Source organism: Trachurus japonicus, chromosome 1 (genome assembly GCF_045865225.1).
Source record: "Trachurus japonicus isolate A0001 chromosome 1, Traja_1.0".
NCBI lineage: Eukaryota > Metazoa > Chordata > Actinopteri > Carangiformes > Carangidae > Trachurus > Trachurus japonicus.
Window position 1 is genome coordinate 4,549,551 of NC_140907.1, and position 26,369 is coordinate 4,575,919.

General features: G+C 41.9%; 2 protein-coding genes across 4 annotated transcripts; both read right to left on the reverse strand.

The window, feature by feature from the left end:
• Nucleotides 1-1,020: 1,020 nt before the first annotated feature.
• On the reverse strand, nucleotides 1,021-5,415 carry rps15a (ribosomal protein S15a). 3 transcript variants are annotated; one of them, XM_085793169.1, is made up of 5 exons: nucleotides 5,295-5,415; nucleotides 3,987-4,124; nucleotides 3,696-3,775; nucleotides 3,292-3,377; nucleotides 1,021-1,154 (listed from the first exon to the last, which is right to left on the reverse strand). In XM_085793169.1, the coding sequence occupies exons 2-5, from the start codon at nucleotides 4,117-4,119 to the stop codon at nucleotides 1,061-1,063; spliced, it is 393 nt and encodes a 130-aa protein (XP_085649295.1). In that variant the 5' UTR covers nucleotides 4,120-4,124; nucleotides 5,295-5,415; the 3' UTR covers nucleotides 1,021-1,060. The 3 variants fall into 3 exon arrangements, with proteins under 3 accessions (XP_085649295.1, XP_085649460.1, XP_085649379.1); XM_085793334.1 differs by having other exon boundaries at nucleotides 5,151-5,319; XM_085793253.1 differs by having other exon boundaries at nucleotides 5,092-5,319.
• A 4,614-nt stretch (nucleotides 5,416-10,029) lies between these two features.
• Nucleotides 10,030-18,389, reverse strand: notum2 (notum pectinacetylesterase 2). Its single transcript, XM_085792931.1, has 13 exons — nucleotides 18,363-18,389; nucleotides 16,729-16,796; nucleotides 16,098-16,557; nucleotides 15,954-16,006; nucleotides 15,407-15,502; nucleotides 15,222-15,282; nucleotides 14,718-14,830; nucleotides 14,463-14,565; nucleotides 13,845-14,033; nucleotides 13,617-13,717; nucleotides 12,918-13,065; nucleotides 12,750-12,797; nucleotides 10,030-11,268 (listed from the first exon to the last, which is right to left on the reverse strand). Exons 3-13 carry the CDS (start codon nucleotides 16,553-16,555, stop codon nucleotides 10,962-10,964), a joined length of 1,677 nt encoding a protein of 558 aa, XP_085649057.1. The 5' UTR covers nucleotides 16,556-16,557; nucleotides 16,729-16,796; nucleotides 18,363-18,389; the 3' UTR covers nucleotides 10,030-10,961.
• Nucleotides 18,390-26,369: the final 7,980 nt, after the last annotated feature.

Sequence of the window (26,369 nt, forward strand, 5' to 3'; positions counted from 1 at the left end):
AGCAGCAGCCAGACTCCAAAGAGGACGGGGGACACGACGAAATACGCCAAGGACCCCTGAAAAGGTCACGTTGGCCAGAGAGTCAGGGCTTTTTACATGCTGGCAGCCACGTAGCAGAGATGTAGCAGCTCTTACTGGACACTGAGGGGACAGTTACTACATAGATGTGCTTCGTCTGAAGTTAAGAGCATAACTTGTGCCCCGTCAGGTGAATGGTGTTTGTAGACTCAGTCCTCTGAGAGGCGCCCCGGTCATCTCACTAAATTCTCCACTCAAAGTGCTGTTTCAGTTGAGTATCTGCTACTTTAACAGACAACAGGCTCTTGATCCAAGACCGGTGGGTTGACTGAAATACACTCACAGCTGATGAGCACAAATGAACTTCGTCCGACTCCTTTTATCACTGCAGAGTTATGATTTCAATGCCTGTGCAGCCAAGAGTGCCAGGTAACTTTGTTGTTGACCGAGGCTAAAACTTCCATTAACTTTCATCTGCACATTTACAACATGTATTTTTTTTTTAATCCTTGGGTTCTGCAGTTTGGCCTCGCATCAGGACTCTCACAATTTGTGTTACCTCAGCAGCTGTTGTGCTCTAGTGCTGATTTCACATTTCAGCTGCAGTGATTTTCCACCTTAAATCTGACATTTTACTTCTCTGCATGATTTTAAGTTTTTCTTTGCTGCCACACTATTACTGATTGGATTGGTGATAGTTAATAAATATATACTTTTCATGTTATTTTAGTGCTATTGGTAGTTTTGGAAACAGTGTGGAGATTTTACTACTAATCTTTTGTTCGTGACACTTATTACTTCAGCCACTGACATGTTTTTTAGACAGAATAAAAGGCTGTTGGAGTTGAATTTTCAGTTTTTATCATTCATCTTCCAGACACTACCAACACCCCGGTGTGTTCTCTAGGACAGTTACTGAACCTGACAAAAGCAGCAGCCATTCAAAAGCCATCTCTCTACAGACACCTGTTGGTATGAAATAAGTCGATAGCAGACAAACAGTTTTCCCCTGGTTGGATTTTTATTTGCAGTTCTTTACATTTTAGAAAAAGAATCCAAGGATTTTGCCTCCTGTGTGTTTCCGTCTGGCCTCTTCATGGTCCATGATGCCAGCTGAGGTGGTCAGCACAATGTATCTGTGGGCAGAGGAGTCGGCGGGTTAGAATTAAGCTCAATCCTGTGAGTGGTCATTGTAGCATTAACAGCCAGTGGCTGGCTTATCATTCAACATCTTTCACATCAATCACAACCATCAGCAGCATCACATCACTTCAAAAAACGGTTTGAATCGTCTGTAGGCGAGTAAAACAGGGAGGCTTGTGAAAACATCTCTACAGATACATTGAGGTTACAGCCACATTTATCCTTCTGATCTGTTGAAGCAGCAACACCTTTTATCAAGTCATGTCTAAATCCTACTTTATGATGTGCACTTTACTAGTTTATAAACAGTCATTTCAACTTTAGAAGAGCAGGACATAACAGCAGGTGCTCTGATGTCCAACAACAGGCCAAGTGCATCTACGACGAAAGCAACAACCATGTAAGTTGAAAGCAGATGAATCAGAGGCAGCACCTCAGACCGGCTAACACTGGTTGCAAAGCATGATGAAACAATTCACTACATGCCAGTGAAAGCAGCTCAGGTGGCAGCAGGCACTCCAATCTGACTCTTTTTAGCCACTTACTCATTTCTCTCCTCTGTAACATGTTTTTTTGAATTCCTAACACTCAGTCAAGCTCATGACCTTTACATGCCATTCCCTGTCGTCTTGACAAATGTCCAGCTTCCAATGCAGAGACTTCAATGCGACTCGTATGCACAAAAAATATTTAATATTGTTATACCATGTGTAATAGGAAAATTAAAATGCCACAAAACCACCAATTTAGCCTGCTGCCTGTTGAGTCAATATTAATAAAAGTCCAAGTCAGTGAGATGTGATTTGATGATCATGTCTGAGCTACATGTTACGATGCTCCACACAAATCACATCACACCACCTGCCCACAAGAAATGGGAGATTCTGCTCATGCTTCAGGCAATGACACAATTTAAATCCTGAACCCACAGTCAGCCCTGTTTCTTCCACACACAGCCTTGAATAAATGATGTATGAACACCAGACACTTCGGTTATCTATACAAATACACAGGAATCACAGGAGACTGACAGAGCCTCTGTCACAGAGTTTACCAGCGAGACTCTGGAAGGATTCTCTCCACCATTCACACTTGTGCTGACTCACTGACAGGTAGTGATGGGTAACCACAACCAGGTATTAAATGAGCCCCGGTGCTAAATGACTTAAAGGCTGTGCTGTTGATAAACTCTGACATTATCGACTCAGCTCTGGCTGCTGGAGACACTGACAATTGATTTCCTATTTATTGTTGCTACAAAGTTATCTCACACATTTAATCCCGCCAACTCGGTTTCTGATTAAGACATTTGTCTAATGATGCATGTTGGCTATTCCCAATCCATCTCCAGGATCTCAGCCACAGAGTGTGTGAGTGATGGGGGCAGTGCTGCACAACACACACCAACAGACCCTGTGACGATGGAGAGAACTTAATGTTCAAGAGTGAGATCACACATAAGTGCAAGTCCATCTCATACAGGTGGACAATGACAGTGGAACTGCTGAGCTCAATCCGTCACAGTGGACCAAATCATACATGAGCTCATGATGAAATGTCCATTAGTGACAGTACTGTTGTAGTTTGCATCTCAAGAATGTTATCTACATACAATTCACAATAAAAATCAATAAATATGATAATTCTGTTCTAGATTAGCAGATTTTCTCAAGTATGAGCTGTTAATCAGATTTGATGAGCAGTATCATGAGTAATGTTAAATCATGATAGCCATCTCTACAGACAAACACTCTTCAAAATAACCAATTTTAATTTAGGCACCATTAACCACTACAGAAAAAGATGACTGCTATCACTATGCAACACCAACACATCCAACACAGTGATTAGAAAGGTAAAAATCAATCACCACAACAAACAAACAAACTATAATGACTAGATTAGAACTAGAACAGAAATACACCGATCTACCATAGTGGAGGGCAAAGCAAGAGACGACATGACGGCACACACTTCTCCCTCTGCAGCAGCAGCTCTATGGAGACCAATGGGCCTGCTAATGTCAACGACCTTTTCAAACCAGTCTTCCACTTCATTTAACCGTACATTACTGACATTTCTGTGCATTAACGTTACAACACAGAGACGTGTGTGTGTAGAGATTCTCACCCGAACTGTCTTGAGGGCAGCAGGTTGTTCTGCCACTTCTCCAGATCCTTGAGTTGGAGATCAAAACGTGGACTGATCACGCCACACTGAGGAGGAAAGAGGAAAACACTTGAATTATTTCCACATATATCAAGTACCAACAAATTAAACAGCTGCACTTTGAATATAATGACATTTAACATTCATACTTTGATCATTCATTCAGTGGACTTTTTTTTTTTTTTTTTTAAACCACAAGCAGTTATGAGACAACAGAATCAAAAGAGTTCAAATTATAAAATATTTCAAGTCTGGAAAGACATTTGAGAGAGTAAGATTAAATCTTTGCAGATATGATACTAGTGCCTGACGAGCAAAATTTTACAAACAATGAATGCAAAGGATGTTTAGCAAATAGGTCTTACCTTGTTCAGCCTGCCTGTGAGATTGACGACAATTTTTCCGGCCCGATGGTCATCAATGATCTCAAACTCACCAATGTAACCTGAGGAAACAAATGTGATCAGATTGAGAGGCCAAGTTCAAAAGCCAGCATCACTGGACAGAGCATCATTTTGCTTGGATGATGACAATCTTCAAATACTCTTGAATGCCTTCCATCTCCTTCAAAGAGATCTCCAGCAGTATGTTTGTAAACTGGCCCAGAGGCAGTGCCACTATCACCCCCAGATTCAACACAACCCATGTCAACTCACCGTGCTTCATCATGACGGTGAGGAAGCGCACAATAACCTTGGAGCAGGGCCTGATGAGGACCTGGCGTTTCCCACGCTTCTCAGCATTGTTGATGCATTTCAGAGCATCCGCGAGAACGTTCATGCGCACCATGATGCCTACAAACACACAAACACATCAATAGTTATTACATTGAACACAAACCTGAACTTTATCAAAGCAGATCTGTCTACATCCATATCCCACGTTCTATCACTGGCCCTAAACTATCCTACACCTGTCACTTCTTACAGGTCGGAGCTGCAACTCAAGTCTGAGTTCTCACGTCTAATGGCAAGACAAGGCAATTCTATTTGTAATATAGCATGTTTTTATAAACAGTTTGTCTCAAAGGGCTTTACACAGCATCACAACATCCTCTGCCTTAGACCCTTACATTGCCTGAGGGAAAACTCCATGGAAAACCCTTTTAACAGGGAAAAAGGGGGAAACCTCAGGGTGAGCAACAGAGGAGGGATCCCTCACCCAGGACGGACAGACGTGCAATAGATGTTGTTACAGACAAGAAACGTAGTGTCTCTCTATACAACTGACCGGAAACGTGTTTCTCTTTGAAAACTGGACCATGTTGTAAATGGGACCAATTCTTAACCCCGCACATACAACCATTGCAGCATAAACCACAGGGAATTAAATCAAGTTAGCACAGACTAGCTAACATTTGTTCACTGTGGCGCCATCATTTATCAAGAACAGCGATTAGCATCTTTGCTAACCATGGTCTGAGGCTAGTAAATGCTTTTTTCTGTAACAATGTGAACATTACACGGAGCAGGCACCGCTGCTTTAGACTGAACAGTTACTAAGGCACGAACAGAGACTCCCAACAAAGCATGGTCCTTCAGGAGCAGACAGTAGCCACCTAGCCCCAGCGGCTACATTAGCAAACTTTATCCTGACAGTTGTAGATGCAGTTGTAGACACCGGGCAGGGCTCGTCCAAACTGTATACAACATTGACACTACCGTGACACCACCGGACAAATTACAGGTCTAATTTCGACAAAGTGAAAACACATTTTTATAGGAGCCTGGCTAGCAGTTCATCAAGGCGCATTGAACGCACCGACTCCCAGGGCCGGACAGAGGCTGAGAGGCCAAATGTGAAGCCCAAATGTGACCTACTGCTTCCACTGATCGAAGCGATAATCGTCCCAAATGATTAATGTGAGCGTTCGCTTCAAGATGATCAAATAAATGGAGAATTTAACGTTCAGATGCTTTAGATACTTAAAAGATTGAAGGTGACAGTAGGAAAAGACATCTTACCGGTTCTGCAATATGGCGGAAAGAGGAAGTAGAAAGGGACCGCAAGGCAATATGGGAAAAAAATCTAAAGACATTTTCGAGTGAAGATGACCCACACCCACACGAAAACCAACCCGTGTTTAGAGCTTTATACACTCTTTGGTTTAAAGTCTTTGGTGATTGTACTTGAAAACAGCGTTACGGTCATTTGTCTCTACGAGGAGTTTTCTGAATTATGCTACAACAGACTAGTTCATACAAATGCTGAAACTGTAGTGTCAGATACAAAGCAGCGCGACTAAGTATCCCAACTAATCGACGAATAATGTCTTACACGACAATGCATTTGGCAATGGCTTAACCGTGTGCATATTAGATCCATGGCTATAAAAGGGCTATTACGACATTTACTACTTGGCTTCGATTGGCGAACATGTTCATTTATGCACACAGTGAACCAAAGTATTCAATATGATAAGTAAATTAATTAATAAAAAGAAGAAACGGGATGGGAGTTAAAGACAGACAGTCCTTATCACATTTAGGCTACTGTAATAATGTGAGTTTTGTCATCGCTATTTAGCTTACTTTTCTGTTAAATTTTAATGTTAAATCTGAATAGTATACTATTTTAAAGGCTTTTTTATGTTTATGTGTAAATCTAAATGTTGGTAAAACAAAATATTTAGCTAATAAATCATACAGCCAGTCAAAAAAAATTGGTGAGAACTAAGAACTAACAAAATTACAACAATGCAAAACACATGAGATGATCAAAAAATATATATGTTGTTCATCTGGGTCTAACTTTAGTTCTTAAAATTGACATGGACAGAAAATAATGTGATAATTTTTCAATAGATGAACTAAACACAGCAGTCATCAATATAATGAACAATCAAAAGCGGCCTGGGGTCTGTGGCCAGTGAGAGGAAGCCAGAGAAAACCCACACAAGCACAGGGACAATGTGCAGTCTATACACTGAAAGGCCCTGGTTCTTGGGATCAAACCCAAAACCTTCTAGTATGAGGCAACTAGCGTTCCACTGTGCCAGAATTAAATCTGTAGCAAGGAGCATTCATCCAGAAAGGGCAGTAATGGCACTAAACAATGTCAGGATCACTCATTCAGAAATGGAAAACTAAAAACATTGTTTTACACTATAAACTTCAAGAATGAAGTTAGTTTCAAAATTCAGCATAGTATTTTATTGATACATTATATGCAGGCTATTTATTGTCTGTATCTCATGATATTCTGGGAGGACTTCCTCTAATGTCCCTCTAATATTAAGGACATGATGTTTAAGGAAATCACATTGATTTTACACTAAATAAGCTACCACCACTTGCAAAATATTTGATATGCATGCAATTTTTTTTTTTTTGTCTAAGATGTGAAATGCTCATCTGACAGCATCGGAACTCTTTAATTCTTTAAATCTTTTAACTCTTTGCTTTATAATATCAGACAGCTTATCTCAATTTTGAGTCACTTACCCTTTACCACTGTCAAAGTATGTCACTACACTTAATTTAATTTCAACTTAAATATACGTCTTACACCACATAAAATGTTGATTGCATGCACCAAAACATGCACAATGCAAATATACAAGACAGAAGCATAGAGATCCTCTGTCCCCATGGCCATCAGGCTGCAATACTTCAGCCAGAGAAAGTGGCTCGTGACCTGGAACATTGAGCTTGAACTGAACAATTGAGCTGCCTTTGTTAAATTGTCTTGAGTTTTAAAAAATTGTTGCCAATGTTTTTCTCTGTTTAGTCTCCTCAGTTTTCTAAATACCCTGCTTTTCTAAGATACAGAGGCACTCATGCCACCAGGGATCTAAACTGAGTTGTCTAATTTTGGAGAAACTTCTCAACAAGCACAGACATTTTTTTCATTAAAGAGAAGTTTTGAACTGCATTGTGTCTCTGTTTTCTCTGCAGCTGAGCCATCAGCAGCCCCCTTGCTGCTGTAAATAGAGAGCTTGTACACAGGTGTGAGCTCAAGGTCTAGGGTGAGAGCAAGCTGAAATAAGTTTCTCTTTTTTTCTCTGCCTTTGCGTCTCTCTCTCACCCAGCATGGCTAATAATTCAATTTTACACTTGTGTCCCTGAAGGCAAATACAGACTGAAGAGAAGAAAGGTTATAATCCCAGCTCCAGGGCTGTGGCAACCCTGGAGCTGGCCCAGCACTTTATTACTGTAACACAGGACCCTGTCAGGTCGCTCATTGATCTCAAACACACAAACAAAGAGAGAGCAAGAGAGGGAGAGAGAGAGATGAGAGTTTACCGTCAGGTAGCAGAGCTGCAGGGATATGAAAATCAATCTGTATACCTCTTCACTCAGACCATGTCCACATTAAGTCTGTAGACAGTATCCGTCTTTGAGTTTTTGACATCCATACCAAAACTGCAATTGTTACATTTTAAAATTTTCTTATCAGAGTTTGAGTTGGTCAGCCTCTCTCTCTAAACACTGAATAGTTTTTCCAACTACAACTGAGGGGTTGATAATCCAAGGTTATAAAGATACCAGTGTCATTAATGTAGGCAACACAATAAAAATAAGATAAACTTGTACGTCTTTGTTACTAATCATCGTTTTCAATGTAAATGCATGGTATTTGGTGGAGTTAGATTTGACAAATTTCTGTTCTTCTTTCATGTGCAGGTTTGCTGACACACAGAAACGCAGCTGATCTGTAACCTTTTCAGTAAAATGTAAGTGATTTTAACACAGGAGTCAGTGTACCCTCTCCTCCCAGTGTTTTGTTGACATGCTGTGGATGTATTTTCAGGCCCAGAGGCCTGTTAATGAGTCTGTGTCAGTCTGTCGTCTGACTGTGCTCTTAAAGGGATAGTTCAACATTTTGGCAAATTGACCCATTGCCATAATCCCTATAGTTTTAGGAGTAGGTTCGTTACCTTTAATTGTCAGTGGCAGCTTTTTTTAAATCGGCGGAGCAGAGCCGTGAGCTGCTCAGAGCTACGCTACAGAGGCTAATGGGATTTCTTGGTTTCCCTCATCAAACTCATCAAATACACAATCCAACAACTCCAAAACGCTCTGGTGGACAAGTTGTGACCTGCACATTCACCACGCTATGAGGTAATAACAGAACGTTACCAGACAGAGTTGTTTTCGAGGCAAATGCAGAGACTGCTTGCCTAAAAGCTTCCCCCGACGAGAACATGCATCAGCAGTTTTGCATGAATTTACCTCTGTTCTATTTGTGGGTGTTTGCACAAAGATTGTGTCTGTCTAGTTGACAGAGTTTGAGAGTTCAGTGGCCAAATGTGCAGCCCTCAGCTCTTCTGAGGATGACTGTGTCTGTCCTTGACTCCACTGTTTGTTGGTTGCAATGACATCAGCAGTGTGGATGCAGGGAACACGGTATGAAACAGGTTATACTGCGATGAGCTGCCTTACAAAGAAGTAGACTGAAAATAGACTGCAGAGCTGAGCCTGCCAAAGTGAGGTGTGTAGTAACAGAAATAGCCACACGGGGCCGCTAGTGGAGTTACTCTTGTGTAGTAGTATTGGCAACAAACACAACAGCTGTTGTGGAGATGTTCACACATCATAGTTGAGGGATTGTTGTGGTGTTCAGATGTGGCTTTGTCAGGCGCATTTGTTATAATTCTGTTTACAGGGAGATTATGCTTATACTTGACTTGGACACTTGATTATTGAAGATTCTTGAACCTCGAGGACTGGCAGTATGTAAGGAAGATGGGGTTTTTTATGTTTTAATGTTTATATAATGAATTATGGGGCAGCACAGTGGTGCAGTGGTTAATATTGTCAGCAAGAAGGTGTTAGGTTAATGTGCAACTTTAAAGTGCCCATGTAGGCATCAGTTGTTTGTTTGTTTGTTTTTTATGTGGTCTAGCCTGGATGACAGACATACTCTGTGAGCTGCATGACCTGTCAATGAAATGGCAGCAAAGAGACATCCCTCAAGTGGTTGACAGTTGCCACAATAAGTCGGCTATTGATAAACCTGAATGCAATGAAGGCGAGTGGAGGTAGATCCACAGTCTTTCCTCTGTCAATTTTATTGATCAGTGAGCGCTAGAATCAGTCACTCTACTGATCTGCTCAGATCTGCTCTAATCCTGGAGAAAATGAGGCAGGGGCAACCAAGCCAGAGAGGAGGTCAAGGAGTTTCAGGGTTGGAAGTTATAGAGCAACTGACAAAACAAAGCTTTGTGTGAGAAGGTGTTTTCTGCTTTCAGTGCTGTTGATCAGCAGAACCTGCAAAAATCTGCATGAAACCAAAGCAAATGCAGCTGATCCCAGGCCTCTGATCACTATTCACAGGTACTGCACTGTGGGTTACTGTATGGCTATCAGGTGATGGATGTTGAGGACTGGACCACTTGTTGGCAGCCTGGCCTATTTCTGCTGGCAGCAATGCTCATGCATATGTTTGTTGCAGCTGTATGTACAGTAATGTGTTATTTTAACACTGTGCAGGCATTACAACTCACTAACCTCTCTGCACCAGCACTACAGTCAGAATCAGTATATGGGCCAGGGTTATTAAATAATTAATTAAATAATTAAAAAGAATTAATGGTGGCATTGCCTTTCCACCTCCAGAGACGGCCCGTGGTGAGTAAAGTGTGATGTCAATTAAAGGCGAAAAAGCCCCAAAATATACAGTATATATATTTTTTTTAAAAGCCAAAGAAAATTGACAAACCACCTTGGATGAAGCATAAAATACAGAATTCACATTGTGAGAGCCAATTAATGTTTTTATTCTCTGTTTTAACATGTGCAACAACTCAGTCTGATACACATCAGCAGGTACAGTTCCAGTCAAATCCTTATCATATGATGCAGTTACTACAGTACTGAGATGAAAATAAAACATACACATCTATAAAATGTCAAAACTTGTATGACATTGTGAAAAAAGCTGTTTTTTAAATGTTGACAATGACAAAGTATTGCAATACAAAATCAGTATTATGTCTTTGTATTCTAACAGCTTTGTTTTATGTTTTGTTAAATTTTCTTTTAATGTGTAGACTTCACATGTCATAAAGCTAAACTGTAAGTATATTCTTTATAGATTATCCACCATACATGACAACAAACCGTTTAGTCTCCTGTTTGCCTACACAGATATATATCAATAACTGATCAAAAGTATGACATGTAGAAAGAGTATAAACAAACCTTTACTTAAAGCAATATCAAATACTAACCACTGCAGTATATGGTGTGCAAAGGTTTTGAGTCCTGTCTAATCAACATGTTTGCACCTCTGACATTTGGCAGATTTCTAGTCAACTCTACTACGATGCTCTGAAGTTGAATTTCCATGTTGAGTGAGCAGGATGAAAGTGTGTTGGAGATATGTCAAGCCATCTGCTAAAACTCAAGGGTCTTCATCCAGTACAGTTGAAACACCTTTAGTTTAGGCCTAAAGCTCTTTCCTCTGGTGTCCAGTAGAGGGAGAGCTAAACCACTCAGACCCACACACAGTGACATACCCACCAGCCAAGTCACCAATTTAACACACACGGAGCATAATGGAATGCTGAGCAGCACAAGACGTAACCAGATTTCTGTACTATTTCTATGGTTACATTTAAATTTCAACACATTTTTCCCGTTTAGCCTTCGCCCGGCCATCTCTTAAGCTGCAAACCACTCTTACTCTTAGCCACCATTGCTGACCATGCTGGCCAGAGAATCTCCCTCTCCCTGGGGATCCAAGCCCTGCAGCTTCTGGAGGTCAAGGCCCATGGCTACAAGCATCTGGAGCAGAGTGAGCTCCTGCTGGGTGGCCTGGTCCACCAAAGCCGGGCAGGTGGGGTTGCACTGAGGCCACTGACAGGTGTCCACCAGGTGGAAAGGGCAACCTTTGGCAGGGGGCCTGTTGTTGCGTGTTGCCTCCAGACTCCTGTCCCAGCACTGCAATGCTCGTGGCAGGGAGGTGCCTTTAACTTGGAAACTCATCCAGTTACTAGATGGACAACAAGACGTCAGGGATTCAAAACAAAGAAAGGGGCAAATTTGTTCAAGAAAATTGAAAGGAAGGTAGGAAAGAAGGAATGTTGTTAAAGGGATACGCCAACATTTTTTTTTTCGTGTCTTGCCTCACTCCTGAGTCCATGGCCAGCAGATAGACACCATCCTTTCCACTGTGCGTGCAGTAACAAGGGAGATACGGGCAGAGCTGGCGCACCGCTAATTAGCTTAGCTTAAACGCTGGAAGTGCATAGGTAGTGTTAGCCTGCCTCCGACCCGAGCCGAAATCAGCAGTCAGAAGCTGATTTCATTTTAGCTCTAAACTCTGTAAATATATCACATTATCGACATTTCAAACATTTTAGGTGAGAAAATAGCCGTTTAGATCAGCAGTGTCGTTAATTTGTCTAAATACCAGCTGTTTACAATTTTGTTCGGACGAATTCGGCGCTACTCAAGCTAGCCGTTGTGACCAACGCACTTCCGGTTACTTTCACAAAATAAAACACCTGTTGCCCTTTACATACAGAAAACAATGACGACAGAATTTGTGCTTTTACTTTGAAATAGGAAGCTAACCTACCCTCGATGTAGCTAGCTTGAACCAAAATAAACGCTTGAACCCTCCGTTTTGACCGATCTCGTCCCGTTACCGGCATTTGACCGCTCAAGATGCCTTACCGGAGAGTTTTGTCAGCTCTGAGACGAAGATCGGCCCGCTAGTTTCCATTTAGAGTTGCTGAAGAGTTTCTGATGACTTTAGGTGGAGGCAGGCTAACACTACCTATGCACTTCCAGCGTTTGAGCTAAGCTAATTAGCGATGTGCCAGCTCTGCCCGTATCTCCCTTGTTACTGCACGCACAGTCGAAAGGATGGTGTCTATCTGCTGGTCATGGACTCGGGAGTGAGGCAAGACACGAAAAAAAAATGTTGGCATATCTCTTTAAGACTCATCATCACCCTCAGAAAATAAACCTAACTTAGACTGACTCTGTAAACTTTGCTCAGACTGCACTGACCCATCAATGTCTGTCCGAGCAGCAAAAGCAACCAGTGTCCAATAAGTATCGATGGGTTAGGGAAAGTGTGAAATGGCATTTGGTGGCATGTAGCATAATGAAGGAGCAAACAGAAGCCGAAGCAGAAGGTCAAAAGGTAGAGATGGTCACTGGAGAGGGCAACAATCAGTGAGTGATGACAAGATAAGATATACTTCATTGTCCCCTGGGGGAAGTTGGAAGTAGACTGTGTCGCCATACAGGAAAGGGGAAACACAGTACAGACAAAACCACATCACAGTACAAACGCATGACAACAATAAGAGCACTAATCGTAGGATGACATCGCAACATAAAGCATGATAAATAAACAATAAACAGCACCAACAAGTAGGCTACATAAATAAGACTATTGCACATACTATGGCAAGTGTCAAAGTGTTTAAAACATGACAGAAGTCAAATATCCATTCTTACCTTTTAGTGATGACTGTGTGGGAGAGGCAGGATGGGGCAAAAACAGCCCTGAAAGAGACACACAGTCATCTCTAGGTTTTAGTCCAACTTTTATTTAAACCATGTGATGTATATTAGATTGGGTCTTGTCATTTTATAGTTATCCCAGATAAGTTGTTGGATACTTACGTGACATCTCTCAGGGAGTTCTTGAGCTCCCTGCCCAGGTTCCTTATGTACTGCCACTGCTCTTCAGAAAGGCTCCGGCCTCCCATGTAGATGTTCTCCACCCTCAGCTGCTCCTCATCAAACAGCCATTGCACAACAAACAGTGGGGCTACAGGGAACACAGTTCAACATTATCACTGCTCTAATCAATATGTTATGTTAACAGTCGCTCAGATGACCCACTGCACCCGATCGCTCTGCAGTTCCCCATCTGTGCCAGTTTTACAAACTAACTCTAAGCCTCAATTTCAGGCAGATGTAGCCTATCTCATTAGCATCAGTTCTACAGGCAGCTGGCAGGTGTTTTCTTCCTCTGCAACAGCAGCCAGCAGGCAAACATTTGAAAAAGACTAACTAGTGAATAAAGTGTATAGAGACTAAAGGCTTGGACATTTCCCTCTCAAGGAGGTTGAGACCAAAACAGAGCGAAAAGAAGAATGTATTTTGCCTACATCATCTGTCTTATATAAATATGTGAATATGCTGGTAAATATGTTTTGTCTATAGTGATGATTCAGCTTTTTTTTTTTAAAGCTATCATATTTGTTAGAGCCACAAAATATCAAAAAACAAAGTCAGTTCACCACAGTTATATTTCTGCCACCTTACATTGAAAAGCTCAAGTCATCACATGATAAACTTAGTACCAGCAGCACTCACAGGTCAAGGTTGAGTAAAGTTTGTGTCCAAAGAAACACTGCCACTCTTCTCCTCTCTTATACAGCTGCCGACATCTGTCAGGTACAACGCCATTCCACAGCCTATGAAAAAAAAACAGTTAAACACAAATTTGAAGCTCTGTATAAACTAATGAAACAAAACGCTTTAACAAAGGTCCTGTGAACGTGACTCTTAATACCAGATGGCCAGAAGAGCGCATGTCTTTACCTGAGTCCAATCTTGATAGCATCTTCAGGTGAGCAGGAAACAGTCTCAGGACAGTTAGGCGATCTCTGCTGTTTACTCTCTATAAACCAGCCAGAATCCACGAGGCCTCGGACCTGAGCCTCTGCACCAAGCTGCTCCAGCTGACTGGCCACCCTCTCAATGTTTAGCAAAACACCTGTTCCACCCGCACTGCAGGGGAACAGCAAACATCAGTAAATAGTTTGGATCTGTTGTCTCGATGCGAAGCTGCTAAATTTTCTTTGAGAGAGAGACGTTTTAGTTGGAGGTATCAAAATGACAGTGTGTGCCAGCTAACAGCAGGGAAGTGAAAATTTAGCAGCTTCGCATCCAGACAACGGATCCAGTTTTAGAGCTTGGCGGGGTGTCTAACAACCATGTTGCTAACCTGGGAGGAATGTTCACCATTACATGGCAAGGCCCTTTAATAGACATTATGTCAGTGTTCACAGTTGACAGTAAACATCTTGATTGTTGACAAGAGGATGCATCTAAAATAGGGCTCCTCTTGTTTAATGATAGGCATGGAGACGGTCCAGATGGGACAGAGGATGCAGGCTCTTCTCCATAAAGCTGTGGTCAGCAATAAAACAAACTCACCTTGTGCCAGACAGCATTACAACCTTGGCCTGCTTGATTCCTTTGGGGATGAGGTCTTTGATGACTTCACCGATGATCAGGGATCCCATGAATGTATACTCAGCTGATAACAAATACAGACAATACATGACTGGGAGCTCCACAAAAGGAAAAAGTTAGATGTTGTCTCAAAGGAGGCACAGATCTGCCATTGTTATCTTACAGGTAACAACTGGAACCCCAAGAGAGGATCTTGAAGGATCTGAAGACACTTACTTGTATTTGCAGTTCTCTCTCGTTCTTTCTCTCTGCCTTGTCGTGGCCTTGGAGGAGGAGTTGGAGCGGGCCCAGTGCCACTCCATACATCACTTGAACAGTATGGGATGAACCTGCAGAAAAGAAAAGAATTATACTTTTTAGTCAGAAGCTTGAGGCCATAAAAACAACATTTTCTCTCAAATCAACTCAAGCTTCTGTCACATATCAAACACTGACAATGTATTAGTTACTTTAAGTTGCTGACCATACCAAACCTCTGATTAAAGCGGTGTTATTTCTTAGGAGGCATGTGTTAGCTATGTTTTTAGTTGAAAAGTCCTCTTTTTAAGGCTGCACTAATCAACATTTAACATGCATCATCCCCCCAGGTACCAAAAAACTAACAAAAAAAAGTTTTTTGTGATTGTAGAACTGCGAACATTTGCAAATGACAGGTATTGTGTGACACCTTCAGTAGCCAAAACAAACAGACACACAACGATGGTGCAGCTACATACTTACACAATGTTTGCATTATGCCAGTGTGGGTTTTCCTCTGCTTGAGAAGACAGTATTCCAGTTCCTGTAAGTCCAGCATAATTAAGACAAACAGTATGTCCTTTTGTTCTCACCAAGCATTACGTAAAGAAAGAAACAGTATGGGAACATGTATGACATGCTTTTTAAAACACGACCAGCTGACCTACCTCTTTTTGTTTGGGGCCACCCTGATGAGCTCATTAGTCGAGGGATATTTTGGTACCTGGAATCACAGGTCTCTTTGCTGTGGCAGCACCAGCCACCTAAAAATAATAGAGTCTAATATTAGACATCCGGAGCAGCGAGGGAGACCCCCATTAGCCCATCATGGAGGCCTGTGAGGAATGGAGAGGGAAAGCAATGCACCTGTACCCTGGACTGTTAACAAGACTATACATTAAGTCACAGTCACCTCCTGGTTTGTTGACTGCAGCTGAACCTTACATGATACGATTTGACAAAACCAATTCTTAATACTCTGTAGACAGCATGACTCATAAATCCTAAATCTTCATTTTCACTTCAGTGTGATAAAATGTTTGTGTTTGTGAATTTCTCCCATCCCCAGTCCATCACAGAGACAGGCGACAACCAAAAAAAAGAAGAAAAACAGAAGATGACAGGACAAGATGACATTCCCATCTGGGGGCGTTGTGCCAAAACAAGCTGACCTCTGGCGACCAAAATTAACCAGTTGGGTTTACAAATACTCACCTTCCAGAAATAACAGCCATCGGCGGCTTCCTCTGAACTCCTTTAGGTAAAACCTGTAGAAGCACAATTAAACTGGAATGAGTAGACCGGTAAAGATAAAGCAGCTATGAACGGATACACTGATCTATCTGAAAAACATCTCACCCAGCAGCTGTTCCATCATTACATGTAACTTGGGTGTTCTTGAGGAAGTGCAGTCTCATATCATCGGTCTGCTGTCCAGCTGCTCGAGCTGCAGCGGTGCCCTCCCGTCCTGCCTCAGCTGTCCCTCCAGAACCTCCAGTTCCTCCTGAACCTCCAGTGGCTCTTGTGTTTCCAGTTCCTCTTGTGTTTCCAGTTCCTCCAGTTCCTCCAGTGCCTCCAGTGCCTCCAGTTCCTCTTGTGTTTCCAGTTCCTCCAGTTCCTCCAGTTCCTCCAGTGGCTCCAGTGCCTCTCGTGCCTCCAGGAGTCTGACCCACTGTGGGGGTTGACTGGCCAACATCGACTCCTTGGTTCCCACCAGGCTTCCTGGTGGACTTCCCACTAGCTTTAGCATTGCGGTTGTTCTGACACCAGATTCCTCCGAGCAGAAGCAAGAAAGCAACCTGGCTCAGGATCTTCATATCTGTGGCAACATGAGAAACAAAGATTTGTGATTATTAATTATTCATAATCCGGCTTCATATGCAACATAGAAATCACTGTTGTTAGGACCACATCTTCTTTGACTTTTAATCTGCTTATCAGTAACGTATTGTCAAAATTAAACCCATTTGTATTTCTCCAAGAAGCTTACCTCAATAAGAAGAATCAGCTATGGAGACGGTTGCGGTGGTACTCCTGGGGTCAGTCAGATAAGTGGTGCTGCTGAGGAAGGAGTGAGAAGTTCAGAGTGCAGTCACCAGGTGTGAGAGGAGGATGCCAGTCATGAGTGATGAAGCCTTGAGCAGGTTTTGATGAAGCCTGCAAATCAGCGGTGAGCTTTATAGTGCCACCATATGGATCAGATTTCCTCCCATTTTCTCTTGCAGCTCCTGCCAGGCCCTGAGATAAACTGCTGACGACACACGGCGAGGGGAGGTACTGGAAGGTCCAGTGGCGAGGAGAAAAGATAACACACGCGTCTCTTCAACATATTTCAAGTCACTGTGCACACCCACCTACCGCCGGCACTTTCCCATCTGACCGTGCCTCAAGAATGAGCTTTGCTTTCTCCCCCATCCCATCTATTCACCTCCCTCCCACCATCCACCTCTGATTGCCACTGTTTTGATTTAAACATCTACGTGGTCCGCATAACTGCATAGCCCCTTCGCATGGTATGTGACCCAGAGGTCATTGGAGCACACACCTCAAACACATTTCCCGACACGGGAATGAATGGTAGCGTAAGGTTCCCGCATGGTCAACAATTTAGTGGACACTCTCAAGGCACAGGTGGTGTCCACCAAGCACAGTACACATGTTCTCAAAACCTTTTTCAAAATGTCTCATTATATGACATTATAAGCAGCAATAAAATTTACATCAGAAATGACCATACTGTGTTGATTTACTGGAGGGCCACCGGTAAATTTGGTTACCTTTTGTTATTTCCAGTGATATCAATATTAAGCAATTTGTATTCCTTGTTGTCAGCAGTGGCAAGTTAAAATGAGTAAGTCAATAAACACCATTAACGATTTAATTCATCTTGCCTTATTTTAGAAAAAAAAAAACTAAAAAATATTTTTTTTAAATATGTGCTTTGTAATGTTTCAGCTGTAATCACGGAAATTAACAAAACAAAAACAACACAAAACTAAACTAGCCCCACAAATTATTCCTAATCAGACTTTTCTTGATTGATGATTGATTGATGAACACCTGCTATTATTACTAATTAATAATTATTACTAACTAACCAACTGCTCCTTTCTAGTTTTCTGCCAGGCTACAACTTTCAAGCATCTGTTTCTCCCATACATGATGAGAAAATGTGGTTTTAGGCTAAACAGTTTGACTAATTTAAAGACATGTCTATAAGTGTTGAATATATTTCACTGTGGATGATATTGATTTATACTTTTTGCTGACTCTTTTGAACATGCCATTGCAAAATTACAGCTCTGTAATGCATTACATGAGAATTTTATGAACCTTATAATGAAAATAAAACATAATTCAAGCTGTTCCTGGGATTGTTTGAAGAGGATTGATGAAGTGGCTTAAGATTTGAGGTTGTAACAGATATTTGGCATCTCCACTCCTGAGCTTTTAGATTCCATTTATCATTCTGGTTCAAGGCTCACCACTAAGGATAAGAAATGACTATTTAAAGCAGTTAGTTGCAATATGATAATACGTCAATAGTTAAGAAAGATTAGAGAACATTCAGGTTAAAGTCTTCCTATGCTTCAGATTGAAAGGTTTCATGCCGTGTGTCTTTACCTATAGTTGCTTCCCCTACCAGGTCGTAGGGGTGGCTCTGCAGACTCCTGGATGGCAGGTTAGGTTCAATTGCCTTTGGTGAAGGAAGAGACAGAGTATTTGAAACTGATCTGTGACTGTCCCCCCTGGGATGGCTGTAGGGTGACGTACCACTGATCGCTGAAAGATCACGAGCCCCAGGGCTCTGAAATTCTCATCAATGTAATGTACACCATCCTGACGTGTCAATCACAGCAAATAATGATCACTTGGGAGGCCAGAGGCTGCACGGGGCTGCTGGGGCTGAAAGAGCTGCAGGGTAGCAAGAGCTCTGAGAATGATTGAACCACAGAAGATGAGATTAAATACATTATAATCAAGGCAAGGCAATATATACAGGTAATTAGATCACGCTAATAGGCAGCAGAATCACTTAATTTCAGTTTTAAAGGCACACGTTAAAACATCATGATTAGGTCAAAGGTGGACTGTAGCAACATAGCTGTCCTTACTCTGGGTGTCAGGTACACCTATCTGTCTCTTCTGGTAAAATCCTCACAATAAGCATACAGCATGTTGTCTGCAATAATCACAGAACATTTAAAAACCTATAACACAGCAGACGGATTTATCAAGGTTTGTCTTATTGCTTTGGCAGGAAGAAAAATGGTATTTTTGTCTCATTTTCAAGCATTTCATGCCATTTCAGCTACTTTCAACTATGGCCAGAAAGAAAACAAAGCTACTCAGAAATATGTCTGTGAGATCGTATACACCTACGCGCAATAAAAAATGTACCCTAAGGACATCACTATACTGAATTTGATCTACCGAGCTGAACAATTTTTTCATTCCTTCAGTTGTCTTCAAGCATGCACACCACCATCTGTCTTCCCAGAAATCAATGCAACAATCTGTTTAGCAGATACCTCAAATAGCTGAAAAACGAAAGAAGTTGCTGTAAATCTATCACTGTTTCGCCAGAACGTCACGAACACAGAGACGGCATTGCTGCTATTTTGTTTTTCTTTGATATGGGATTGGACAGAATGATACGTTTTTCAGAGCCGGCTTCAGATCAATGGATTTAAGTGGATTTGTGTTCAACGCCTACAGCGATTTGATGCAGAATCTCTAACAGGTCAAACACTGTCCCTATCACACACACACACAATTAAGTGAGACCTGACACACCTCTAGAGTCTCTTTTACCTTTGAAAAACAAACATTTTGCACACATAAGAGGCTCAGAAGGCATGTTGAACTTCATCTTGACAGGGGCAACAGCTTGACCCCTTGTGCAGCATAGGAGGCATTCTTTCTCCCCTTGTGTTGTTATTTTTCACAGCCAACCTCCAAGGTCAGGACACCTAAAGCCCGGGTGGTCCGGGCACTTTGTCTGCTGAGCATGTGTGTCATCACCAGCCTGGAGAGCTGAGGGCCCCGTCCACGAGCTGGAATATTTGTCGGCTGATGGCTTCAAAGAACAACGAGCCACGGACAGCAGTCATATGCTGGATTCTTACGCCCGCACCGCTCTGCAGAGAGGCTGTGACTCACTGGAAACAACTCCAAAATCCCACTACATGAACAACAGATGGAAATCATCACACAGTTCAATCAACGCACAAATTAAAACAACCTATGCTGCATCAAGACTAAAACAACACAAGCTTCATATAAGGCTGTTAGCCAAACCACGATCATATGGGTCCTATGTTCCCCGTTTTTCCCAAAAAGGGTCCTATGTTCCCTGGTCGCAATACATACTGGGGAACATAGGACCCTTTTTCTGAAAAAGGGTCCTATGTTCCCCACTGTTACCAGGGAACATAGGACCTTTTTTCAAAAAAAGAGTCTTATGTTCCCCGCTGTTGCCGGTCGATGGACTCTGTCTACTTATCTGGACTCTCTCTATCTATCTGGCCTGTCTAGCCTCTACCTGGTCTTTTTTTTTACTTAACTTAACTTAACCAACTCCTTTCTTCATTGCCTAAACCCAACCAATGGGACAATTCCACTTCTCACTCAAAGTCACAACTCAATTTCTCACTCAGAAATGGGCAAAAATCTGCATAGTCACAACTCCACTTCCAGATATGGGTACAAAAATTGCATGTTTCCTGGGTCCTTTGGGGGAAAAGCGGCGAACATAGGTTCCTTTTTCTAAAATAGGGTTCTATGTTCCCCAGTCCGGACACAGCGGGGAACATAGGACCCTTTTTTAGAAAAAGGGTCCTATGTTCCCCAGTCCCATACAAAGTGGGGAACATGGGACCCGGGGAACATAGGGATGACCCCCCTTGGCGGCTCCCCTTGCCATGTCATGTGTAATTTGACAATCTACAAGAGCATCACTCAGACTTTATGTTGTCAGCAGCAGTGGAGGGCATAGCTGGAGAAAAAGGCCCATGATTAATAGGAGATAAGAGTGGCATCTGTACAAGCGCACATGAAAACGAGCCTCCAGTGAGAGACGTGAGACCTGGCAGGAGTAACACCGCCAGAGCTCTCCATTCAATCAGTGAGGACAGCAGACGAGGGTTTAACAGGATCGGTGTAAAGTGCTGCGGCTCTGCAGGAGGCCAGCAGGTGGGCTGGGCAAAAACCATCCCTACTACCAGGTGTTAAGAGGCCTTGCGTGGTAACCTTCTGCAAACTGCCAATGCATCAGCATGATAGATGGAGGAGGGGTCGATGGCCGGCCATCCAAGGTGTTGGATTCGGTGGGTGGTGGGGTGTAACAGACATGAAAGGATAGGATGACAAGTGCATATGTTTCGTATGCTGCCAGAAATTGCAACTCATTCTGCTGAAACCATCCTTAACAGAATGCAAGAGTTGCTGCATTTTGTTCACTGTCCATAGCTACAACCCTCAACAGCTGCAAATCTAAAATCACACAAATTTGCACAGTATATACACCAGAATGTGGCCTTTTATATGGACCATATTAGTCAAATCTTTGTTTGTATTCATTTTCTGATTAACCTCAACACTTTTTGAATGCAATGCAGCTATGTACCTCGTTGTGTGTGCTCTTTGTTATTGATTTTGATTGATTGATTTTTTGGCTCAATAGGAAGAGACATACTGTGCTTGACTGAACAGCTTTTGAGCTCATGACACAGTTGAGTTGAGCAACGTGGCCTTGGAGTCATGTGGGATGAACCACCAGGCCTGTCAGTGCAGTGATGGATACCAGTGGAGGGGTCACACCATGCTCAACTCCAGCACCAGACACTACTGTAGGTCCCTCACATAAGTCCTCTCACCTGATCAGCAGTAGAGCTATGGAACTAGTGGAAACAGTTGTATAAGCCCCATCTGATCAGAGGAGATACACACAAATGTCACCTTAGCATTCTGTCATTACATTCTCTTAAAAATGTCTGTGCATTCTGTATGAAATAGTTTGTAAGGGCCATAGACCTGCATGATAGGATAAGCAGAGAGGCAAACGAGCAGGTCTTGGCATAGTAGTGCTTTGAGCTAATACCTAAATGCTACTTTAAGTGTCAATGTGTTGCATGTTCCATCATAGTTTGGCTTTTTAGAGGGTATAAACAACGTACTGTACGGGACAAATGAAAACTTAAACCTGATTGTGGTGCCAAATGCAAAGGAAGCACCAAAGTCACAATGTTTCATCCTCTGGGGACAATGATTCGTTGAATGAAAATCCTTCATGTTGTTGAGATATCTTAGCTGGGACCATAGTGGTGAAGACACAACATGATCAGGCAGAAAACATGTCTACATGTCAATTTAAGGCCCTAATGATTATTCCTCTGCACCAGCCACAGCCAGAGATGGAGTCACATTGTTTTCAGGTTCTTCATCTGTCCATATGCACATGGGTAAATCCCATTCTCCTGGACACGATCATTAAGGCCTTGACAGAACTTCATCAAATTCGTGGATTGGATTTTGATGGTCACAAGTCAAAGGTCAAAGGTCACAGCGTCCACATGAAACCTGATTTTGGCATTGTGAATACAATGTTTTACTGCTTAGGAATCCTTTTAAATTTTACAGAAATGTCTACTTTGACTCAAGATTGAACTGATTAGACTTTGGTGGTCAAAGGTCAAAGTCACATAGATCTCACAAAACACTTTTAGCAATTACTCAATTACTGTGCACACGTATGGTGCTTTGGTTTTGTAATAGTATCTGTGTCTTGTAGCTCAATAATTTAGAGAAGCTACTAAAAAGAAACAGATAAGTACACGCACCTGTTAGATGTAAAGGTTTCCTTCACCAGTGTAGTGGTGGTGTTCTGCATGCCTGTTTATCAAAATTGACATCTGGTGTTAAGATGAAAACTGGACGATGCACATTTTGTTTTGATAAAATTCAGTTTTAGACATTTTACACTGGCGAACCTTCCTCGAAGACTGACCTTGGTGTGTTTTTCTTTCTCCAAAGTGATTGGTCGGTGGCACTGTGTGACGGGCCATAAATCAGAGATTCCAGCTGAAGTGATGTCAGCGCTTTGCATCGTGTGTTGTCACCTCACGCTGTGAAGACATGTGGACACGTGGGCACAACTCAACATACACCCTCAATCTCCCAAAGAACTCATCATTGGTTTAAACAGTGAAATGCATATGAGTGTGCACATATGCATAGTCTATCTCTTTCAACACAGTAATGAACATTTATTCACTTTCATTACTTTATTTCTCATTGGCTCAATGGCTCTGTGAAGCAGGGCAGACTAAAGCATACAGTGACATCACCTATGCATGTATGTATAGACATGCCACAGTAAAAATGTTTACTGTTTACTATTTATAGAGTTTGCCTGTGTGAGTGTGAGTATTTTTCAGACTGTGCCACTGTTTGTGAATAGTTGACCTGGATAACCAGAAGTATATGAAAAGCTAATCTGAGTCAGTTCAGCATAGCGTGGCCCCTCACTTCTGGGAATCCCTTGTTAAAGGGTCAAGGCAACGCATACTGTAATGAGTATGCACGATTCAAACATAAAATTTATGGTGACATGACAGTTAGCATGTGTGTCAGCTTGGTCGCTCCAAACACCCAAGTGGGCTGAGCTCACCACGCAAAACATATTATCATTATGTTCCCAGAGATCAGGTTGACTCTAATCTTAGCTATGTCATGACAGGATACAAAGTTGTTGTTTTTTCCCAAGGTTCACAGCATTGGACAACATAATTGGCTAAAAATATATATTCCTGGCAGAATGAAATACATGGAAAGTAGGTATGAATTAGTGGAGTTGTCTTCATATTAAGGGAAGCTGGGCATTGGGAAATCCAGACTATTTCCCGACTGTATGCAGTACTTTTGCATTTGCAGTAAACATGCAGACTGAGAGAAAGAGGTTGTTGGTTGCACTAATGTAGTACTCATCTCATTTTATAAGCTTACCAGGTGCCTTCACATTCTGGTTGTTGCATTGCCTAAACAAACACAATGTAAGGTGGTATGCATTTAGCATGAAATTGATTATTGCTGTACTTTCATTGTGGTCTTATATTGAATAGCACTATGAGCACTTACCTTAAAATGCAAAGATGGAAAAATTATGTTCTCAAAGTGAACAATACTTCACATCCTGTAAGAGAAAACTTTTTGGATGGATTGTTCATACAAAAACTATACAACAGAACGAAGCTGGTTTGTCTTAGATACTGTACTGTATATCCTCAAAGAATAGGCGATGTTTGTTTTAAGGATGATTCTGTGTAATCTGTCATTTTAAAGGGGCTAATGTGAGAGCAAATCCTTCTATGCTGCAGTGCATTTATACATTCTTAAAGAAAATATTTTGAAAGTTGTGGGACTAAATGAATACTATTACACTCCAAAAGCTGATTCTAACTTGAAACAATATCCATCGAGGCCCCTGTGGCTTCTTATTGCTACAGATGGGCCTTATGCTACCTATTAGTTTCTCTAAGGACTGATGACTGACAGTCTGAATATATCCAAGCCAAGAAGCAATACAATCTGTATCCGAAAGCTTTTATGACTCACAGAGATTTGTCTTATTCGTGCTGCTCAGAATTTACAGCCACAATTATTCACGGGTGGCAAGACAATCCCAGTTTAGTAAAGTTTTATTGCCCTCTTCAAATTCTTGTTGCAAATTTCTCAGTCAGAGTTTCAGCAGATTCTTTTGGACGCAATTCTGAGAAAAGAACCTAAACAATTCGCATGAACTCCTGATGGCCATACATGGACACAGACTGGAGCTCACTGATCACATGCAGGTAGGCTACTGTGTACTATATAAAACAGGTGTTATATGTGGCAGCTAATTTAGATGGGAGAGTTGTTGGTTTATGGTTATTAACATCAGCGCTGTGAGTGAGTCATCACTCCTGTTTTTATTTACTGGTAATTTAATCACACAAGATGGTGCCACAGATGGAGCTGTACATTTGTTGCTTTATTTAAACAGTAGCACCTTGCTATAAAACTGTCAGCACTATTACTCTGGGGCTGAGATATTGAATGATGCTGTGCCTTTGATTTGCAAAGCTGCTCACTGTCTCATGATGTTTATGTAAAGTGAGTGACCTCCTAGGACCATCCAAGTGACTTTATTCATTTCGTCCTTGTCACATCAAAACTGACGTTAGTCTATTTGGTAACAGAGGGAGAGTAGAATAATAGAGTAATAAATGCAGCACACAGTGATCATAATAGGCATGATAGGTACAGACTGTGATCAGCAATACTAACCAATTAAAGCAGAAGTAAGCGGAATATTTGTGTTAATATAAGTCATAAATAGTTATATCTTCCGACAGCAATCACTTACATAGAGTGTTTGGTCTGAAACACGGGTCTGTCAGTCACTCTGCTCTGCTGTAAGTCGAGGAGAAAACTTTCCTTGTATCCTACAACCTTTATCCAATGAGGAGAGAGAACGGCATAAAGGGGCGGTCCTCTCTGTGTGTGCAGCCAAGGGATGCGCGTGAATGTGGTGACGTAGAGACGAGGGCGGGGACTGCTAACTCCATCGGCTGACAGGAAGTTAGCCAAAACCACCGGATCGCTTACTTCTGCTTTAATATCTTGTTAATATAACATAGGATTTATGGGGCATTAGGGTGGCTACAACCCTGAGGATGCCCCTTAGTATCCTGTGATTACTGAGCTAGACTCCCATCTTATTTACCCATTGCATCACACAATTAAGGTCTGTGCTCATAAGATCCACCATCATAACAAACATGGTGGAGATGTGGTCATTTAACTTTACTTTACTTGTGCTGATGGAAGGTAAAAAGGCACCTATTTTCAAGGGGTGGAGGCCATACGGCACATTAACCTTTGAGGTCAGGTCTGATATGCAAACCCACCACAGCTAAAATAACTCCTCTGATCTCATGTTGGGCAAAATAGATCCCAGCCTGTGAACCTGGGTAACGCCTCACCTCCATGAGACACATCTAGTGCAGTCATTGATACACAGATCAGTGATCACTGATTATCACAAAATCATTCATGTTGATCAGAGATACCTGAAGCCCAAGTTGACATTTGGAGGTCTTTGTATAAGGCCAGCAGCCCAAAGCTGTAAATATTCAGTTCATCACATGATGAAGATGAAAAGTAGATATGTTGGTATCATTTATACTACATAAATATGTCATAGTGTGATATGACAAAAATGCCAAGACAAATGTGACAACATGTAACAACACTTAGTGCTGCATCTGCTTGTTGCTTGTTCATTATGATACCACAGCATGGTTGCAGCTCTGTGCGGCAGTATCAGCTAAATACTAATACTTAAGCAAGAACATTTGTGTTAAGCTTTTATACTTATGTGTCCAACTGTATTTTCCATCACCATTATCAAAGCACCAAAGAACTGGGTCCTCCATCTCTCCGGGGATCCAGAGTCTGAAGTTGCCTGGACCCTTCACAGTGGCCCAACATCTGACCAAGGCTCTGTCTGCTTTATTTTCCACTCATCTGTATTAACAAGTATGTTGTATAGCATTTGGTTTTCCATTTAGTAATCACCATTACTGCCTG

What these genes read in the sequence shown, in the direction of transcription:
- rps15a (XM_085793169.1), bottom strand. Translation starts at nt 4,119, where the DNA reads ATGGTGCGCATGAACGTTCTCGCGGATGCTCTGAAATGCATCAACAAT. An exon ending in CACCGTCATGATGAAGCACG is followed by an intron (nt 3,776 to 3,986) that starts GTGAGTTGACAT and finishes TTGTTTCCTCAG; the next exon opens with GTTACATTGGTGAGTTTGAG. An exon ending in TCACAGGCAGGCTGAACAAG is followed by an intron (nt 3,378 to 3,695) that starts GTAAGACCTATT and finishes TTTCCTCCTCAG; the next exon opens with TGTGGCGTGATCAGTCCACG.
- notum2 (XM_085792931.1), bottom strand. Translation starts at nt 16,555, where the DNA reads ATGAAGATCCTGAGCCAGGTTGCTTTCTTGCTTCTGCTCGGAGGAATC. An exon ending in AACTCCCTGAGAGATGTCAC is followed by an intron (nt 12,798 to 12,917) that starts GTAAGTATCCAA and finishes TGTCTCTTTCAG; the next exon opens with GGCTGTTTTTGCCCCATCCT. An exon ending in CACACAGTCATCACTAAAAG is followed by an intron (nt 11,269 to 12,749) that starts GTAAGAATGGAT and finishes TTGTCCATCTAG; the next exon opens with TAACTGGATGAGTTTCCAAG.